Source organism: Haemaphysalis longicornis, unplaced genomic scaffold (genome assembly GCF_048455015.1).
Source record: "Haemaphysalis longicornis isolate Haplotype H1 unplaced genomic scaffold, Haemaphysalis longicornis Haplotype H1 scaffold_3, whole genome shotgun sequence".
NCBI lineage: Eukaryota > Metazoa > Arthropoda > Arachnida > Ixodida > Ixodidae > Haemaphysalis > Haemaphysalis longicornis.
In genome coordinates this window covers 88,463,290-88,484,119 of record NW_027526335.1, presented here as the reverse complement: position 1 = coordinate 88,484,119, position 20,830 = coordinate 88,463,290, and the positions used below count along the sequence as shown (strand labels likewise).

At 45.1% G+C, this 20,830-nt stretch overlaps 1 protein-coding gene across 3 annotated transcripts in view; it reads left to right on the top strand.

Moving 5' to 3' along the window:
- LOC144174794 (condensin-2 complex subunit H2-like) overlaps positions 1-19,516 on the top strand; it is a 65,117-nt gene extending 45,601 nt beyond the window's left edge. For all 3 annotated transcript variants that reach the window (XM_077703687.1, XM_077703685.1, XM_077703686.1), the window contains 6 exons: positions 1,595-1,684; positions 4,212-4,288; positions 4,385-4,474; positions 7,954-8,106; positions 9,962-10,135; positions 14,343-19,516. In XM_077703687.1, the coding sequence (XP_077559813.1) occupies positions 1,595-1,684; positions 4,212-4,288; positions 4,385-4,474; positions 7,954-8,106; positions 9,962-10,135; positions 14,343-14,564 (806 nt within the window). In that variant the 3' untranslated portion in view covers positions 14,565-19,516. The remainder of the gene's footprint in view (positions 1-1,594; positions 1,685-4,211; positions 4,289-4,384; positions 4,475-7,953; positions 8,107-9,961; positions 10,136-14,342) is intronic.
- The last annotated feature ends 1,314 nt before the right edge of the window (positions 19,517-20,830 follow it).

Genomic DNA, 20,830 nt, shown 5'->3' with positions numbered 1-20,830 from the left:
GTGTCTACCGTGTGTCCTGATTATCATGAGCATGTGCAAGTGCTTGCACCTTTCTTTCCGCTTTCCTCCGTCCTCTGCTTACAGTATTGTCACTGGAATGTGCGAATGTTTGCACAGCTAAGAAGTGCGCCTCTTTTTTTCTTTTTCGAACTAGTGAATGGCAATTAAATTTGTCACTGAGCACACCAGAAAGACTGCCAATGAGGCATGTTGTGTACTGAACTGAGAATCAATATATACCCCTTTTAAGGCCACACTGTCTTGAATGCCAAGTTTTTTATTAGAGAGTTTTAGCTGACAGTTTTTGACGGTCCAGTCTGCTATGATATCAAGTGGGGGCGCCATTGCCCGTGTGTGGCCTGCTCTGGCGCAAGCGGCACTACCGGAGTGGGGCGTCGTTCTGGACACTTGTGGCAGCTCACACTACCGCACGGAATTCTAACATGGCTTTCGCCAGTAAAGCTAGCACACTACTGCAAACTCAGTTTCTTCAGTTGAAACGTGAGCGACAAAAGCGCTTATGAATAGGCAAACATCTAGCAAACATCAATGAGGTTTAGAACTGAAGCAAAAAACGCCGACCTAAGTGCGAGAGTACTTCTATGCAGCTCGTGTAAAGGCAGCCTTGTCTTGGCTATTTGAAAGTTGAACGGCTTCTTTTAAACAATTTAGGACCATTATATTGTCAACAACTAAGGTTTTCACATTAGTCGCTGACGATATAATGGTCCTAATATATTTCAAAGAAGCCGTTCAACTTTCGTTCAACTTCGAATGAGCAATAAACACAGCATTTTGCTTTGAGTGACCAAAATATAAATTCTTTAATTCCCTTGTGTGAGGTTTTGGTTTGCGCTCACACAAGGCACTGATTCCAGCATGGGAGATATGGTTATCACTTAGAGATATGGTTTTCACTTGGCTAAAACCCTTCTGCTGTTGATGCTTTGGCTATGGTGAGCGGGCCGTCGGTAGTGGAGCGGACCGTCTAAAACGGTCAGCTAAAACTCTCCACTTTTTTCCCCTTCCAGCTTCATTTAAAAGTGCGGCTGCCGTGGTTGCGGATCCAACCCGCAACCTTGTGTAGCGTCGCGTCCCATGAGGGAACAAAGTCCCTCCTTTGGAAAATTTAGTCTTCTTCCATTTCATATGTGAAACAAAGGAAGACAACACAAAGCCGGCAAAAGGAGTATGGACTGCTATTCAGATTTGACGTTTAATGTTCTAAAGCAAGGCCGCTGAGCTATGAGATGCACCCATGTGGGTGGCCCTGGGTTAATTCTGACCACCTTGGTGTTGTTCAGTGTGCAATATTCCTCCTCCATCAAACAAGCAGCTGCAGCAGCCAGGTTTATTAATGTTTGGCAAATTTTTGCTCACGGGTTTTGGAGATATGCATGGCAGGGGGCCCTTGGACCGACAAGTCTGGAAAATATTTTCTTTATGTGTGGTTTCTTTTTTGGCGGGATGTTGCACCCTCTTGTGTGCGCTTTGGCACGATGGTTGGGCACCTGTGTTATTTATGTGCGCACCATCCCGCACCCCTTTTCTGCGGTGTCCTCAATGACGTGCTACCTTGCTCTGTTCCCCACAGCTGGTGATGATGACGGGCCTAACGACGACAACAATGACATTGACCTAGGAGCTTTCGCCGACGCAGACCTTCCTGTGGAGTCTGCACAAGGCAAGTGCAGAGAGGAGCATTTCGTTTCAGCGGCATGCCCGGACTTTGTGGAGGGTGTTCTAGCTTGAATGTAAAAAATGGCGCTGTGGTCCCAAAGTGGACAGTATGCACTAGCCGATCATGTGCAACTGCTGCATGCATTCATTCAGTAAATGGCAACAACCGAAGAAAAGTGTGCGTATTGGGAGTTGGAGACGAAGTTTCCCTGATGCTGGAGCATCATCGGAAGTCTTGCAGAACGATCAATAAACACGAGGAAGATTCGTGACATTAGCGAAGCAGCTTTTATTCGGAGTCGTATTACTGTACACCTCAAAAATTTTATAAAATATTTCGAGATCATAAGGGAAGAACGTGAAATATTTGGGGAATATCTGGGTGAACGAGAAAGGGTAGCCTTTTCATTTCCAAATTTCGGTCTTATTGCTGCTTTGGTTTTATTCACTCCTTTTTCCTTTTTTGCCTAATGACTCTCTAAAAACCTCTTAACAAATTTTCAGAGCTTAAAAGGACACTGAAGTGAGTCACTTGTGGCCAGTTGTGTACTTTAATGTATTTAATTCATACTACATTTTAGAGCATATTTAGAGCCTTAGCTTAGTTTAGGTAAATAGTATTACAATGCAAAAGAATCGAGACGGTAGTACCTTATAGGCACTTTCGTGTATTTGTATTTCTGCTTGGAGATATATTTGCCAAATGTATTAGAGGAGCTTTTTTTCAAAATGAGTCAAATCTACCTGAGCAGAATAGCAGAAACGATCAAACATTTGTGACCGGGCCTAAATACAACGATCTGAAATCTATTATATGATATGTTCTATATGTCGGCTAGGGGAAGTTACCGTATTTACTCGCATAATCCTCGCACTTTTTTTTTTCGGAAAAGTCAATGCAAAGTTAGGGGTGCGAGAATTATGCGGGAAAAAAAAAAAATCCGGTGCACAGTGTTGCCAATTTGCCTTATGCCAATTCCGCTAAATGTAGCGGTCGTTTTTTGTATAGGTAAGCTCAGTATTGCCAACAGCAGCTATTTCTTTTTATTTTATTAGTTACAACGTAAATAGTCTCCCGTCGATCAGCGATCATGAAATTGCCGCCTTTGCTTTCTGGCGCGCGCCCTATCTCGTCGTCGTATGTGCGTGCCCTACTCCAGTAACGCACGTTGAAGTCAGTGACGCCGAAGTGCCTGCCTGCGGCACAATTGCCGTGTTCGATCGCGTACTCTTTCGCTATCAATTTGAAAACGGCAGTGTAGCTGGCGTTCCTCCCCATGGCGAAGCGGCACCAAGCACAAAACAATTAGATCAAAAAGTTCTCAAAACGGCAGCGAGCCATCCACCACTGACGCGAGTCTCACTGACTGCTGCCGCTAGACGGCGGGACCACGGCGGCGACACGACGACACGACAGCGGGCTGCGCGAACACCGTCTAGTTGCGCGCACGCGAAACATGCGCGAAACCGGCTCAAGTACAGTGCGAATAGCGTGTTAGGGCGCCTGTTAGGGAGTAGCCATGCGGGTTGTTAGGGCGCCTGGATGGCTTTGGATCACAGCGCTCTCCGCCGAACGGAGAGGTGGCGGGGGAGGGCGCGCGTTGGAGAGCGCGTGCACCATGCGAGTTTCGCGAGCAGGCAACTTTCGCCGCTGCAAAGTTGGGGGTGCGAGGATTATGCGAGGAACCAAAAAATCCAAGTTTTAGTGGCTCACATTAGGGGTGCGAGGATTATGCGAGTGCGAGGATTACGCGAGTAAATACGGTAGCTTTGACAGCATGTCATTTAGGCCCATTAACATTTTTGCGTTCGGAAATTTATTTCAGTGGATTTGACTCATTTCAAAAAAAGGCTGTTCATTCGTATTTCTATGGTGAAAGACGTCTAAAGTGTATCAATTGTATCGCAAACCTTCTCAGGCAGAATTAATTAGTTACCAGTGCTGGAAATGATCTGACGTGTTTTTGCCCTAAGTATTGTAAGCGGGGTTTTAGCGACTTGAATAGTTTTCTGTTTTGCTATTCTCTTTTTTTGCAAGAGCAGTTGATCTTATCACTATGCCTTGGTGGCCTTTTGTTGCCTTCATAATTTGATAAAAGATGTCATGATCCAGGAATTTTAAGCCATAAAAGTGGTGGTATTCATTCATTACACAAACATATGCTGGTCGACAAAGATGTTGTCAAGATCCAGGACTTTTTGTTTTATTTGCGAATGTGTTGTGCGGGTTAAATATGAATATGCTAGCAATACGATAAGTTTTGCCCTGCAAACTTACCAGGGCATTGTCATAACAGGCGGCTATGCTGGCAGGAAGGATGGCGTGAGAGAAAAAGCACATTTGAATGCACTTTTCTGGTTCAAAACATATCTAAATTGGTTTGAAAAACTGAGAACATGGCCCTAGTGTTCAATGTCTTAACGTGGTACGGTTATTTATTGTTTTAAGGGACCATACAGACAACATACGACTTTTAAAATTTTCCTGATGTGTCCCTCTCCCATCTCTCTCCCCCTCTCCCCTTTGATAGGCCCACCGTCTACTCCAGAGGAGCCCCCAGAGAACTCCTACGAAAATCTAGTCCACAACTATTTGCGGGAGATCAGCGTGAGTTCAAAGTTTCTCCGTTCTGTTGAGCCTTCTGTGGAGGGTGGGAGCCCCGCTGAATCCTGCCTGTGCCCTTGTGCTTTTTAACCACCTCAGGAGCCCATGTCCGAGTTCCAGTTGTCTGACCTGCAGAAGCGCGTGGCGGACTGGGAGACCCGCATCAGACCCCTGCTCGACATGGAAGAGGTGAGCAGCCTGGCATTTTTCACTTGAAAGAGCGTCGGCCTCCGGACGAGACAGGGGGAACAGTTGCCTCCGGTACTCTCTGGTGAGAGTAAGGCAGGAGCATAGTTACATTGGAGTGTGACATGTCCCGTTTAATGGCAAAGGACGGTAATTTGGCAGGCCCAGAGGTGCAGCAACAGCTAAGAATGGCAGGCATGGAATGAAGCTAGACACCTGGGCAGCATTAAAGGGGCACTGACACAAAAATTTTGCATCATGTTTTTTTTTTTTTTTTTTTTTTTTTTTTGCTCAAGTAGCTAGTGACCTACTTTGACCCTTTGGAGAAGTTATGACCCTTTGGAGAAGTTATTCCTTACTGAATTAGTGACAGTTATCAAGCTGCGTTCCTATCAGCTGCCGGTACTGCTGGTCTACGCCGTAGGAGCCGGCGTTCGCACGAAAGGTGCGGCTGTTCCAAGCGATTCGCAACTGTCGTCAGCTCGACAATACATTGCTCTGCCGAATGAGCAGAGCCTCATCTAGCTACATCTCCTGATTCGCAGACAACTTCGCCGCACAGAGCACCGTCATTTGTGTTTTAGTGCTCGCTGTGCCGGCAATGAATTGATAACCCACCCAATTAGCAACTCTGGTTATAAAACATTCCTTTCAGGGTGGCGTCAGTGCGCACGCGGAATGCAGTTCAAGGAGAAACGTATTTTTGATTGCTTCTTTCAACACCCCGCGTAGGCGAATGTGTCCATGTAAATCAAAAACGAAACTGTCTGCACAATCAAATCCATAGTTACTTCCGCAAGCCATCGAGCACCAATCCGAATCCAGAACTACCGATCACGCCCAGTGAGGCGGACGATCGCAGCACCAGATTCCTCTCTAGTTGTTATTGTATGACACTCTATGGGCTTAATGTTGTGTGCAACTGCTTCACTATTGCTGAGGGGCCAGCTGAACTGCTTGTGTTGCAGTAGGAGGGAGGAGGAGGGGGGGTGAGCCTGTCCTCGCCCAGTAGCGCAGTAGTCACCAGTGAGTCCGGGTGCTCATCAGCAGTGTATTCACTTAGCACAAAAGTGGATGGCACAACATGTATGGCAAGACATTGCTCAAAATTTCCTGCACATTTTTCCAGCACATTTTCGCAATGCAGCGCGGAAACCCAACTTGACTTAAAGTGCTGTCGGCAATCTGGGAGCAACTGCAGAAAGGGGCTTAGCTAACTGCTATGCGAAAACTGGAGGTAGAGCGGCGTGGGATGAGGGGTGTTGTCTGTGCTTGTTATCTAGCCTGATCGTTCAGATCAAGCCGTTCAGTACTAGCCCCGAAGCGTGATGGGGCAGGTATCAAGGTATAACCTTTTGTTTTTAGAACTGAGAACAGGCTTCATGCATCAGCAGCCCGTGGTTGTGTGGTATGTCGCTTACGTTTGCCGTTGAATGTTGTGTTTTAAGTTGGCTCCTGCTGTCAGCATTGTACACGGAAGGGGCTTGTCTTGCCATATAACAGATGTTGATGGTGCCATTGTTGTTCATTGTTGTCAGGCACATTGTTGTGATTGTCACATTTCAAATGGATCGGGTGACAGTGCACGTGTAAAGGCCTTGCATCTGACAACAGCATGAATTGCATGGCAAACCATATTTGTAATGCTTCCAGCATTGCATTAACTACATCATCACAAGGATGAAGGTTTTGAATGTCAGAGGTGGGTTTATTTTGATAAACTTTCAGTTTGGTTCTCCCGGGCTTCCGAAAGGACGCTATTGACAAAAAGGAAGTCGATTCGCATTTATGGATTGATGTGCCTATTTTACAAGTAAATCGTGCCTGTCAGAACAGCTTTTCAATAAACCACAAAATTATAACTTAAAGGGACGGACAACCGATTTTTGTCGCGTATATGTTCTCTAGCTCATATGAAAGCCAGCGTTTTATATAGCCCGGCAACCACTAGCAATTTATAAACAAATTGGAGGAAATAATTTTAATTTGGCAGCAAACTTGGTGGTTCGTCGTGTCGAAACTTGATACTACAATATGTGTCCCGGTCACGTGACCTGCAAACCTAGCAGGTACCGGGACTGCTGAAAAGTTTATGCACTTATTGATAACCTTTTAACACAAGTATTTGTATAGGTTTAAATTTTATATGTATTTTTAAACATTATTTTGAAAATTTTTAAGACAGCCGCCTGCCAACACCGCCCGCCGCCCCCAGGTTGCTCTCAGTATGGCTAACTGAGCCTCCATGCCCAGGATCAACGGCAGCGTTCAGTAAACAGACCCAGTGAAGGAGCTTTGACGATTCTGCCTGAGTCAGAGGTGTTTGTTCTGCCAAAATATTCGATTTCAGTTTCCCAATACGCCAAAAAAAGGGACGTGCCCGGGGAGAATCGAACTTCCGACCTCCACAACGTAAAGCATGCGTGAAGCCAAATTCTATCTATCGTGCATCCCAACAGATGGCGCCTTCGTGCAAAATAGACTGGTGAATTAAAGGAAAACTCATAAAGGAATAAGAAAGCCTGCGATTCACACTTTTTTTTAGCTGAGAACAAGTTTTTAAATATCGCTTTTCATTGCGCATACAGACAAAAGTATGTTGCCGCGCTACTGTATGTCATGGTTGCCAGCATTATTTTTGGGAGGACACATATGGCTCATGGATCTAAAAATTTTGATTTAAAAAGTTCTAGGGTGTTATCAGCAAAACCGCTTCTCGTTAAGGTGCTTTAAGTGATGCCCTTTCATTTGGGAAAGAGAATATATGCTCAACAAAAATCTGTTGTCTGTCCCTTTAAACCCAAGTGTGTGTTATCTTCAGACCATTTTGCATTCTATTATCGTACTTGTTTTACAAATCACAGTGATCGGGCTGTGCAATTGAGCTGCATTTTTAATGCTGTGTGAATTCAAAACAAACTCTCTACTTGGCACGAACTCCACTATGCCCATGCAAGCTATTGCAGTGAAATTACAATTTTTTTTTTCCACCTCAGAAATATCATTCAGTATTTGCACTTGACGCGCAACCATGGCTGAAAATTCAGAGACTGTGACAGTTAACCAGCGATTCTGTTGTGCCAGTTGCTGTACGCCAGTGCTTGAAGTTCGGTTTAGAGGCAGTGTTGGTGAGTGAGCGCGAACGTTAGAGTAGAGTGGCATTGCAGCGCTGTCGTCCTTGAGGAGCGAAATCAACCTCAAAAGCAACAGGGGGGGATCCTGTTGTCATGTCAGAGTGATAATGGTTGCAAGGAAGATAGTGTGGGATTGCGTTTGTATGGATATAGAATACTGAATACAGCCACCCCCCCCCCCCCCCCGTCGTCCCATTCCATGTTTTGCTCAATTCCTCGAGAGATGGGAGCGAACCCCTCGATCTTGTGTCCATTGTCTTTGCAAGGAGCAGCATCTTGGTTATCCCTGCACCTCCATCCCTCTCCTTGGCTGCTAGCAGTGAGATGGTGTTGCTGCTGTGCTTGCAGGAGCGGGAGAGCTTCAACATCCGCACCTACTGCAACCGGGTGCTGGACAACTTCTCGGATGCGCCGTCCAAGCAGACGCTCGGCTTCCGCTCCATCTGCAGGGGCAAGCCCGTCTGGGAGGTGCCGCGCTACTTTGCCTCCACACTGCAGCTGGTCAGTGCCACCACTCTGCGTTCTTCGTGGAAGCGTCTGCCACATACAATAAACGTCTGGCCATCGACGGCCTGTTGTGGGAATGGCGTGGCGCAGAACTGCGCTAGCTAGATGCAGCACTGTCGAGAAAAAGGAATGAAAAGTGGCTCGGCTGTCCAAAGAGTGACACCTTGATCCTGCCAGCTGCGGGTCTTGTCGCTACCAGCAAGCATACAATCGCTGTTCCTGTACTATTCTAGGAAGTGCTATGCAAGCACTATGTAAGCACTTGGGGGGGCTTAGTTATTGTTGTGTTCAAATGCGGAGTGAAATCAAGGAATGAACGTTTTAGTAATCGCACACATAAGCTGCGGCTCGCTTTCCTTTTGTTGAAGTCGAAAAACGAATGGCTGATCACTTGGTGGGCACATTTTTTGAAGTATACAGTGAGTTCAGAAGCGATAAGAGGTGTCGTTAGAAGAGTGTGTTATCTGATAAGGCCCTCTGATTTAAGTTTGTGCTAGACTCTTCAGGACCCCTGTGTCATTGACGATGTTTCGAAAGAGAATTAAGTCTCAGATTACTCGATAAGCCCGTCTACGCGCTGCTTTGCGGAGGATAAATGTAACATGAATTTTTGCTAGCGCTCACCTCACAAGACGACCCAGCATGAAATTTTTTGTTGTGTGCCGATTCCGGAGCATATTCTGCATTATCTGTCGTACTTCTTTCGTAGAGTGTTCGTGAAATTTATGCCGCATTGTCTTGTCCAGAGTAGTGGTCAATACCTGAGGTATGATACTAGCAGGCGTAACTGGCGCGCGGTCAGTCATGAGTGCTCCGCTAGATTATGTAAGCACACACACACACACAAACCAATTTACTTCGTAGTGTATAGCCGTAGCATGACCATTTGAGGAAACTCTGCTTACGGAGACACTGTAATTTGAGGGCAGTGGAATCGCAATCAGCTCCGTGCATTAGCCGGTTTCGCGAAGCCGGCCTGCTACCCACGGCTGGCGCGGATACAGGCCTAATGTACCACACTAAGACCGCATCAGAAATGTTTGCACTCTCGTAAATGTACCACATTTCCAAACAAAGTGACTGCTCCACATAAATATACATTTCCAACGCACACGAACGATAAATCTGTCGTGAACATTCCGCAAAAGCAGCGGCGACAATGGGGAGCAGGCCAGAGCCTCCCGTAGCTGCTTTTGAAACGGGCCACTAGGGGGATTTTAGGGGCACCCCTACAGGCAGCGCTCGAGGCGTATTGCGTTCACTTTATGTGTAAAAACGGGAACACTGTACAGCGTAAAAATTGCTGGAGGACGTTGAACGCAGAAGAGAGCTAATGCTGGGCAGTTCAGCTGAAGGACAAAGCCCTGTACACAAGTTTACTTTTTTTTTCCACTTAGCATTGTGGTTCACTAAATAAATGGCAGTCTTAGAGGCAGTCAAATTTCTCATTATACTTTATGAACTTGGTGCATGTATTCTCCCTAAATAAGCCATAATAATTTGACTCTTTCGAGGTTTTGATTTTTGTAAACAGGGTGTAAAACAGCAAATGCAAATGTTTTCTATGGTTGCATGCCACAGGTTATCCAGTGCCCTAAAAATGCAAGAACTTCACACATTTTCTCATCGATGATTTTGCCAAAGTACCACAGCTGCCTTTGTCTTTGAAGTGTAAAATTTCGTACAGTATTGGGGCAGAAGCACTAAATTTGGCATAGTATAAGTATGCATGGTCGGTAAGTTGAAATAAGCCAGCATATCTTCTTGAATTCCAAAATTTGTTAGAACTTGGCCATTCGATACTTAATCTGTGCACCTTTTGCGGCTTGTTGTCTGGCGCGCTTTCCAGGCCAACAACTACAATGTGCAACTGGAGACGGACGGCATCATGGAGCAGGGCATGGACACGCTGCAGCTGACCCTGCTCTCGCGGAAGCAGCACTTCCACGAGCTGGAGGAGTTTGGGGACAGCAGCACCGTCACGGGGACGCCCCCGTCCCAGCCGGCCAGGAAAGGCAAACAGGTGGGCAGGGGGGCTCGGGCACCCTGGCGTTTCTCACAGTTTGCCCGTAATGAGAACAGGTGTGAGGAAGGGTCGCATGGTTTTGGCATCGTAACTGACGCGAGTGCAGCAAACTAGTACAGTAAAAGCTCGTTAATTCGAACTCGGTTAATTAGAACATGCAGTCAATTCGAACTCGCGCCCTGGTCCTGGCACAGCCTTGTATCTTTCAGTGGGGGGAAACTCCTCCTAATTTGAACACGTCGGTATCGAGAATGGTTAATTCGAACTGGGATCCCCTGGTTTCCATCGCTCCTTGCAGACAAAGTCTGCCAAGAGTGATTACAGTGTGTTGCGAATCCAAACCAAGCCAAATTTACTAGAGGTGCAAAACAAAGAAACAGAAAAACAACAGCGTAGTGCAAATGGTACACTGCTCCCACAGTATTTCGCTTCTGTAGTGGACCATTACTTTTCATTTTGATTACTTCAACCCTGCCATGTAAATAAACGTGTTTTCGAGCATAAACAGTGTCATTATTCACGAAATCACCTGCCACAAACGTGTAGTAGCGCCTAATTCGTGATAACGAGTCCAGAGGTGGCTTCGTTGTGTTCTACCCGTGGAGTGTGGTGCGATGTTCATTCATTCTAGCTCCCGCCTGCTAATATGAACTCCGCTTAATTCGAACAGTTTTATGGTCCCCTTTGAGCTCGAATTAACGAGCTTTTACTCTACCGAGTAAGAACTTTGAAAAGTGTAAAATAGCCCTCTCATTGCATTCTATTAGTACTGTTCCTAAACTGCACGTACAATTTTGTGTTGTGTACACAGCCTGTTCATTTTGGAAGTAGTAATTGCAACTTCCTGTTTGTGGTGTATAAATTGCCGCCACGCCTACGGAGGCTGTACGAGCATACTGCAGTCAAATCCCGCTACAACAAAACTGACGGGATGTGCGAAAAATTTTGTTGGAGTGGGAAATTCGTTGAGGTGAAATCTGTCCCAACATGCCACGGAAGGGCAAGAATAATAGCCCTATATATTATCCGCATCATTGACTGCATAATGCAGTGTTCAGAAAAGGAGTGACGTGCAATTACGTTTTGTTTATGCAGATGACAAACGTACCAATGCTTATCTGTATTTTACCTGCACATAATGAGTGCGTTACCAGGGAATAACTGCAGTCGCAAAACATATTGCAATATAATGAGGCATGCCTACCGAGCTGATTACTTGCAGATAGCTAAAGTCCCCCTCTCGCATGTGGCAGGAGCGGAGCGCATTATCTTTTCTGACTGGGCACGGTGGTGTCTGACCTTGGCAGGCAAGCCGCGTGGGCGCTTGCATTTATCACCAGCGCATGCTCACGATTAAAATAGGATGACGCGGTTTCACGAGTAAACACGAAAACAATATTTTTGCTTTTGTCTGAAGAATGGTGAAAGGAAAACTGCAATGACAGCTGCTCACAATGCATAGGTGACGGCGCAGCCCCAGCAGGGCACATTAGTGCGATTTCAACTGGATACGGATTGGCTGTAGCTCCGGCTTGCCGAACCGGGCCTGCGCCTTGTGTAAAGACAGCATTGTTATCACTAGCAAACAATGGCGTCCATAAAGAGTTTGTGTTTGTTTTTGTTTATATAATAGGTAGTGTGGACGCACGGTGCATGTTTTAGGTGAAACTAAGCAGTGCCCCGATAGTACAAGAAGCTATGGATGGCTGGTGTTGTGCTCATTCTACCATAAAATAAATGTTCAAACCCAGCCCCACTGAGCGAAAATTTTGTTGGAGCAAAAACAAGCCAGACGAATGGTTCGTTGTACAAAGACTTAGTTGCATTGACTTCTGTGGCTAGCTGATGGGGAATTGGAAATATTTCGTCGAAGCGGAGTTCGTTGTATTGGGGTTCAACTGTATCTGTGTCTCTTCAGAGGAGTTGACTGAGTACCGTGCGCGACTGTGCCGTTGCCTTGCGGGGCCTGTGGCACATGGCAACAGGTACTGAGACACACTAGAGCAAATGCATTTTCAGCGAGGGCTTGCCACGTGGAAGCTGCGTCTTTCACCCATGCCACTTCATCGCTGGTGGCTGTGCCTCTTTGTTGGCACTCTTGATGTTGGTCTGTAAATGACTGGGCATCCTTTTGGCTACAAGATGGCGTGGCTCGTAGCCAAGTCCAACCATTGGCCACCCTGTAGCCTGTTACCCTGTTACCCCCGGAGATGGCAGACTGCAGTTTCCTCCAGAGGCGGCTGTAACTGTGCTGGAGTACCCTACGCCATTGCAGTGGCTGCAGTTTGTGAGCTGCCGTACCTTGTGGTCAAGAGGAGGATGCATGTCGATCCAGTTTAACTAGAAGTGATGGAGTGGCTTGGGCAATAGATGCATGTTCCAAGTGGAACTTTTGCCGAAAGTGCACTGGCTCCAGTGCGTTTCAGTGTTGTTACTTGGAAGGAAGCAACATTTGGAAGTGTACATTTGCCCAACTGGGGTGCGTGTATCGTCGGAAACGCTCACACACGCAGCTCAGTTTGGATGGTAGCAGCTCTCTATTGCTCTCTGGTTCCGAAAAAATCTTTCTTTGTTCATGAGCGAACCCTTGTTCAAAGCATGCAAGAGCTAGTAACCTTGTTTTGCTTTTTCTTTGCTCCCTTCCACGACAGCAACTATGAGAAAGGATTAAATGTGCCTGGACTGGTAATGCACTAGTAGTTTCATGCTATGCTCAGTTTGCTTATGAAAAATTCCTGGTTTCTGCGCTGATCCTATTTTATCTCCTCTTTGCAGGTAAGTTTAGCTGATTTTTCGCAATGTGAAAGTGAAAAGACGAGATGAAAAAGAAAAGGAACAGAACAAGCACGTTGCTCATTCGCTTCCTTCACCCTGGCATCCTTGTGCTGTTTAATTATGGCTCTCAAACCTGCTTCCAAAGCGAACATACCGAGTTGCAGTGTCTTGTAAAGGGGAATCGAGGCCGCCGATGTAGATTGTAAAGCAGATTGTTTTTGTAATGAGGAAGTTGGGCCGACCTGGCAAAGGAGGATGAGGTGATTTGGCATCACACAACAGAGGAAATATATTCGTGGGGCAGATACAAGATAGAGTACAAAAATGAAAATCGAAGCTAAATAATCAGTGCAGTCCCCAGGAAAAAAAAAAAAAAATTCTGCAGAAATTCAGAGAATTATCTACTTATGCATACCATTCTTATGGCGCCTGTCTTGAGTGTGTTTTCTCCATCCAAGTTTTTGTTTTTTGTAAACCCTGTCCGACCAATTCTCTCATATTACGCTATTAAAACGATTGCAGGGGAAACTTGTGAAATCTTCATCATTGTGGAAATACAGGGTGTTATACAGTTTGCCATTTTCCATAATTATTTTATATTTCTCTTATTTCTCAGTTTTTCAAAATTTCGTTTGACCGATTATTTCCATTTACTTTATTACAACGATTAAATTTGGAACTTTCACAAAATCAGCATTATTGTGGAAATGCAGGGCATTACACGGTTTGCCATTTTCCGTAAATATTTTATATTTTTCTTATTTTTTAGTTTTTCAAAATTTCATGTGACCAGTTATCTCCATTTAGGCCATTATGGCAATCACAGTTGGAACTTCCGCGATATCTGCATTTTTGTGGAAATGCAGGGCGTTGCATGGTCCTGGCTGTGGTGTGGGGGCACTCGGGAAAGAATGCTACGCATTAAAAGTCCTTCACATCAACGTGCGGGCTCACGTGCGGTGGTCGAGCTTGTGAGGCTGGTGGAGGGCGTCGGTGGTCTTGCTGTTTGGGGCTGTCGTGACCAAGGGAAGGAGCGGCTGTGTGGCCCGTGCACTTGCAGGCTCTGTTGCCGAAGCTGTAGGGACGTTTTTGACAATCTTGAAGGCCAGAAGGAGGATGTGTGGCTCAGTTGTTAGGTGTCCTGGGCGTTGACATCCAGCTGAGAACTCGCCAAGCACTTCATTCCTCCTCCCTCCGACTTTTCCATGCCTGTTCTGCCTCATCCCCTCTTCTTCTTCTTCCTCCACGTGCTCCTCACCTACCTCGGCCCGTGCACTTCATCCTCTTCACGTCCTTCGTTCCTTTAAAAGTGCCCCCTCACATCGGTTATTAAAACTGCCTGCACTGTAGCAGGTTTCGTAGACCAGCCTGCAGTTTTTCACTGCCGACTGTAACGTGGCTTTCTCACTTCTCCACACTGTTTTTCCAGGCCCGGAAGCGTGTGGCCTCCAGCTCTCATCCGGAGGACCCGAGTGACGTGCTGCGCGAGAACCCCGTGGTCCCGGACCCCGACTTGTGTGTGGACCCGCGGCTTCCGCCGGCCGCGCGGTCGACAACGGCACGCGGTAGAACACGTATGTGCGCCCTAGCCTCGCTCGCGGAGGACTCCTCGGAGGACGAGAATGACGAGAACATGGTCGCCGTGGCGTGACTTGGTCGCTAACTGTGGTGTTGTGCTGCAACGACAGACTCCCGCTTCTTGCCTGGCCACCTGCTACAGCCCCGCAGTGATGCCCCCCTGGCCGTGTCGGGAAGGGTGGGGCGGCTGGCCGTGTAGGCTGAGGAGGAAGGCACGACTGTTGCTTACCAGGGGAATGGCGATCCAATCCTCTCGTATACGTGGATACCCTTTTGGCCAATTGACGCACTTGCCTTTTACGTAGGCATCGAAGCCCCTGCTTCGTCCCTCAAGCACCAAAGACTTCGGGATGAATTCGCGATTCATTTTCAGAAAATGAGTCGGCCATAGGGGGTGATGGCTGAAACGTAGGTACTCTAGCTGGCGACTTGAAGCGTTGTCGAGCGTAACTAAGTGATGTTTTACGAAGTATGCATAACTAAGTGATGTTTTACGAAGTATGCAGTCTGGGCACGCAAAGCTTTATAGGACAACTGTTATTAGAGCACGAATTATTTGTAGTATAATTCGTTATTTTTTTTTTCATGATAATTTTGAACATTGCATTCCAAGGTATCATTCATGTTTTTAGCTATGTTTTATGAAGTTTTTTATTATTTTAAATTTTGAAATAGGAATTGTTTTTACATCAACGGGTCACCTTAGGTTGGGCCGTTGTTTCTTTAAAATTTGCTTGCTGTTTGCAAGCTTTTAGTGAGAGGATGACGAATTTCTGGTTTCAGGAATGGATTGTGCGCGTATTTGAGCCCCTCGAATACCAGTACTAATTAATGTTGCTAAAGAAAGTGTACGGCCAGGATTTTGATGCCACAAGAGGCACTTGTGCATCTGAGAAAGCTTCGTCCGCTTATTTTTCCGCCTCGTAAAGTTGATCAGATTTTTCAACATAGAGAAGCCAGAGTCTGGACTGGGAGGAGAGGAAAAATGATTCTTGGGTTCGGATGCCAGCCGCCCTACCCGAAACCAGTGGCTTCGGGAATTGCTTCTGTGGGAAACACTTTGTTTGTCAGTGTGCTGCCAGCATCAACAAGCACCGTCATGAATTCGAAGAAAAACCTTGCAAGTAGGAACGTTTGAGGGACGCTTGGACACATCATTCGGTATTGTCTTGTCACTGCTGCCGCTGCCACGTTGTGGGTGAACTGCTGCTTTCCCTCCAGTAGGGTGCGGACAACTGCCCACGGCTGCATCTCTTCGTGCCCAGAAGACATTGTCAAGAATGCGCAAAGTTGAGGTTTCCTTTTTTTTTTCCCCTCATAGCGTCTGTCACTGTATTTTTAGTCTTGTCCAACTTTGTTACCTCAACATAGGTCAGTCGAAAAAGCGAAGTCCCTATTCGCCAGGCAGAAAATGGCAAGCATATTTTTTTGTTGTTAAAACTACTATGCATGGAAGAAAAATTTGCAGGACAGGCTGTTAAAATTTAATTGTTGTAATATGTTGCATTTGTTTTAGCGTGCTTGTGAAACTGGAATTATAGGGGCCACGAAGACAGAATGCAAGTTGAGTTCATTGTAAAGGCTATTCTGTCCCAATAACAACAATGCCCATTTTGTTGCCAAATTCAGACAAATAACCGTGATATTAAAAAAAAAAAAAACATATTCAACAGTGGCGATTTCACAGCCACTTTTCGGAGACTTTTAAGGGGGGGACACTGGTCTTGAGGACCGAAAATTGGTCAAAAAATCAATTTTCTGTATTAATTTTATTTGCAGTCTACAGGTCCCAAAGAATGTACCTGGAAAATATCATAGCTGTATCATAAGTATTCACAAAGCTGTCACCGTTTGAAGTCGCCTAAATGACCATTTTTGCCTATGTTCGCAAACTTCGTGCCCTGTTTTCTCAGAACCAATTTTTTTCCCACATGGTCAGCTGTCGGGTACAATATCTTAGGATGTACTGGTTAGATTTACATCATTTTTGCTGCATTCGAAAGCTTATGAACTGAACAGTGCAATAAAACCACAAAAGTACAGAATTCTTTTTTCTGGCACAAGATTTTATGCAGTTAATTTTACAAAAACATTGTAAATTGATAACCTGACATTTGCGAATTTTACAGCATTTGCAGAAACCATGCTAAAATTACTGCAGTGGTATAGTTGCACTCCCTGGTCCTTCTAGAGCATAAAGGGATAAAAGCTATTTGAGTATTTCATAGGTACATAATGAAAAAATTGCCCGAAACGGAGTGCCATAACATGTTGCACAACTCTAAACTTACACCCCATAGACGAAAACTGACTGCATATTTGTGCTCAGGATGTTAATATACACTCAGTGTGTAAATCTCAAGCACATAGGTTAAAAAATAACAAGAATGTCCTCAAGACCAGTGTCCCCCCTTAAACCACCGTCCAAAAACATGACTGGGAGACTGTAGTGGGGCCTCTAGTTCTGTTTGATCGTATCACTCGAATGGTAACACGCAGTCAATACACTTAAAAGTTGTTTTAGTGCCAGTCCATAGCGCGTCGCTACTGCCCGCATTACATCGCTGCGGCGTGAAATTTGAATGTTTTTCTATATTTCTTGCGTTTTTTCGTCTAAAAAACTTCTTTCGCTGCTGAAGCAAAGCTGAGTCCAGTTCTTTCAAACAGAACTAAGTTGTATTTTGTGTTCACGGCCCCTTTAATGTCCTTTGTGTCCATGCAATGTCGCTCATTATGAGCTCACAAGTGTGTTTGTTTGGTCTGATAGTTTGTGTAGCCCATACGTTGTGACGACTTGTGCCGTCAGAAACTGATCGCTATATTTCATACAATGCGTAATTTCAGAATGATTTGCTTCGTTTTGTGCCACGATTGTCTTGTATTTGACTAACGAGTTGCACTTTGTGCTGACACGAGTAGCCCAAGAGGTGATGGAGTGATAAGGCTGCTTTTATAAGTTCTTGCTTTTTGTCTCCCACCTGGAGTGTTAGAATGCTCAAGACCTAATGAAAGGAGAACATTTTTCATTGAAGAGTGAGTTTGTATATGCAGTTCAGTAATTATTATATGTGTATATATTTCTGGCTGCCTGTAATCGCTCATTTTATGGGTTTGATGTTAAAGCACAACTGATGTTTTGTTGTGTGCACAGTCTAAATTTCAGTGTTGTACTATTTTCCGCCCAACATTTACAGTAGTCGTGGGAGTTTGATGGCGAGTAAATAAATCGTCAGGAAACTTGGTTTTTCACGTGGGCTTTGTAAAAGCAGAGCAGCAGAGTGAAAGCAAGGGTTCTTGTGACAAGGTGGCAAAGTGCATTTCCTGTGTGCTCTTGATGCCGTTATCCTTACTTTAATGGCTTCCATGACTGGTGTAGACGCACTTATCATTATCATATGTACCATTTGTGTGTTGGCCTTTCTGTATTTAAAACCCCCCCCTTTTTTTCTGACGAATGCCTCTAGCCCCCCCTCCCCCTTTTGGCGTTGTAAATATAATTTGAAACGAGAGGCAACTTTGCCTTACAAATGTTTTATTTAGCACGAGCCTGCTGCTACAAAAGTTTTCCCATTTACTATGGCCTAGACATAAAGCATTGGTTGGACTCGGTAGCATCTGTTGCTAATTTCCAGTTCTGTAACGTGTTCTTAAACCGTGTACGTTTGCTATTGTCCCTAATCATTGCGCCATACTGCAAGTCTTTTGTACATGCCGCTACACTTTGGTAATTTTTTAAATATTTTTTGCTCGTCTTGCTTGATTCCGCATTGCGTAATATTTAGCGAACTTTACCACAAACTTACCTTTTGGGAATACACTGCAGCAAGAAGATACAGAGAGGGACTGGCATGGCTGGAAAGTTGTAGTGCCTTAAAACCAGTGCAAATGTGGTTGAACGAAAGATACCTGCAACTCCATCCAACCCTGATATCCCTAATGAAAATCCTGGGGGTCCTTGGTATTTGTTTCCTTCTTTGTAACCGGCCAGTTTTTTAACTGAAAACTAGCATATTTGCACAATTCTAACGTGCCCCCGATTGTAATGTGCACGGAAGTTTACCTACAAAAATTTAAAAAAATATTTTGACGCCGATTCTGCCCCGCAGATGTAAAAGACATGACACCACGTACATGGCAGAAGGCATTTTATTTGATGCTCGCAACTGTGGCAGGAGCAATCTTTTGTGCTTCATGAACTTGCTTGTCTAGCTCCTGCTAGCATTAAAACTAAACCGGGGAAAGAGCCGATTTCGGTTTTGAGCCCTATTTTACTGGGACCACATATTTCAAGGCTACTTTTAGCGATGAAAGGCGCGCGTTAGTATCGTGCAAATATGGTAGTACTCCTAATCTTCGATGCAGATATAATACTACCAAAGAGGTTAGTAATTTTCGGAAGGAAGGTACGTATGTGTGTACATAAGGAAGAAAAACCAATGCAAAAAAAAAAAAAACTCAAGCACAGGGCTTAGCTGAGCTGTAAACAGAGTGAGATGTTGGCTTTGCAGCTCGTGTGCATGGTCTTCAAAATTGTAACTGACAAAGCGTGTCGTACGAGGCTTGCTGATTTGCACATGTCGATTACTACTTGCAATCATCCGCCGATTTCGTCAGTTGGCTCTGTTCACACTCGCCTATATTTAATTACCTGAAGTGTGGCCGCATTTCCCAAATGTTGCGAATGTTTGTGTCTAAGTACAGGTGTATTTATCACGGGCTATTGTACATAGTGTAAATAGATGCGTGCCTGCAAACGTTCAAGCTGCGATATGGTATAGGCAGCACGCAGCATTTTATTTTGCTGGAATCTTTATAGTACACTGCAATTGTATGGTTGTAGGGCATCCGTCATATGTAATGTTTCACCAGTGTTGCTTTTGTGAACCCATGTCAAGTCGAATTTCTTTTTTTTCACATTCTTGCTCCATTCCCCAATTCGTGAACAGATTTCTTGTCTATAATTTGTCCCATGCCAAAACAGAATCTTGCGCATTCTTGATGATAAAGGCATATTCGAACTGGTTACCTCTTTTTTTTTTTTTTTCCTTGTGTGTTCACACAAAATACGTTCTGCTGAAAGCCTGTCGGCACTGAGCAGCTCCAATTCTTGGACGAAGCTGCCCAGTAGCGCCACAGAGTAACCATTGGCTTGTTTTCCTCCATACTTGAAGCTTTTATTCTGTACCACGTAATACAGCTGAACCTCGTTATAAGAGACACTGATGTAAGAGACAAATGGGTATAAGAGACACTATTGACCCACATGGTTGGCTGCCCTATCTTTCCCATTAAATCGACCTCTTTTATAACAGACATCGGATGTAGAAGATTGGTTATAAGGGACAAGTCATCCTTGAACTTTAATCAATAATCTCGCTTGTAATAGACATTTTAACTTCAGACACAGTGCCACCAGCCACTAATTGCAGTTGCTTCCATCCTGGAAGCACAGGTGGACGACAGACGCCTGCAGTCGCTATTTATTATCACTTCAGCAAACACACAGTGGTTCAGTCAGCTATGAAATGACGATGAGAAGCCCTGCCAATGGAAATGCAACTTGCAGAAGTGGTTGAAGCTTACTGCCATCCATTGGATGGAGCGCGATCGCACATGCGGGTTCTCCCACTGGCATAGCTCCCAATCAAAAAGCATCGCAGATGTTGAGTCCTGCAAGCATAATGAATAGCCTGAGCACACAGCGGAAGAAGCTGTGCGCTCCGCCTATTCATTAGGCTTGTGAACTCAACATGTACGATTCATCTTCCACAAACGAGGAAAGAAAAAAAGCTTGCAGAATCGGTTGTAAAATATACAGTGTAAATACAGTCATGAAGCAAACAAAGATTCAGAGCTGTTTCATAAATTCTGGGGGCCAAACATAAATTAGAATGAATCTTTTGAAACATGCTGTAGCATTCTTTTGAGCTTGTTTTAGTCATAGGGTGCCCACATTGAACTAGGGTCTGATTAGTAAGTGAAAACATGGTACCCTGCTTATAAGAGACATCTCGTATAAGAGACAGAAACTGCTCCCCGGTACGTGTCTCTTATAAAGGGGTTCAACTGTATAAAAAGAATTGACTTTTACTTGCCTAATGAGAAAAAAAAATTAAAGCCGCTCCACTCAATGTGAACGCTGCCGGAAGTGCAAAGCAGTGATTCGCCATACTGGGCTGTAGCGCCGTTATTATACGCTGCCACGCAATGCAGTTGAAATTTCCCGCCTTCGCAGTGCTCGCGTGCCCCCTGCCTGAAGCCGCGCCAGCGGGAGTTTTCTTTTTGTGCTTGCTTTTCCTCCCGCACGTGCCGGCGTTGCACTGTAAAAACTAACCCAAG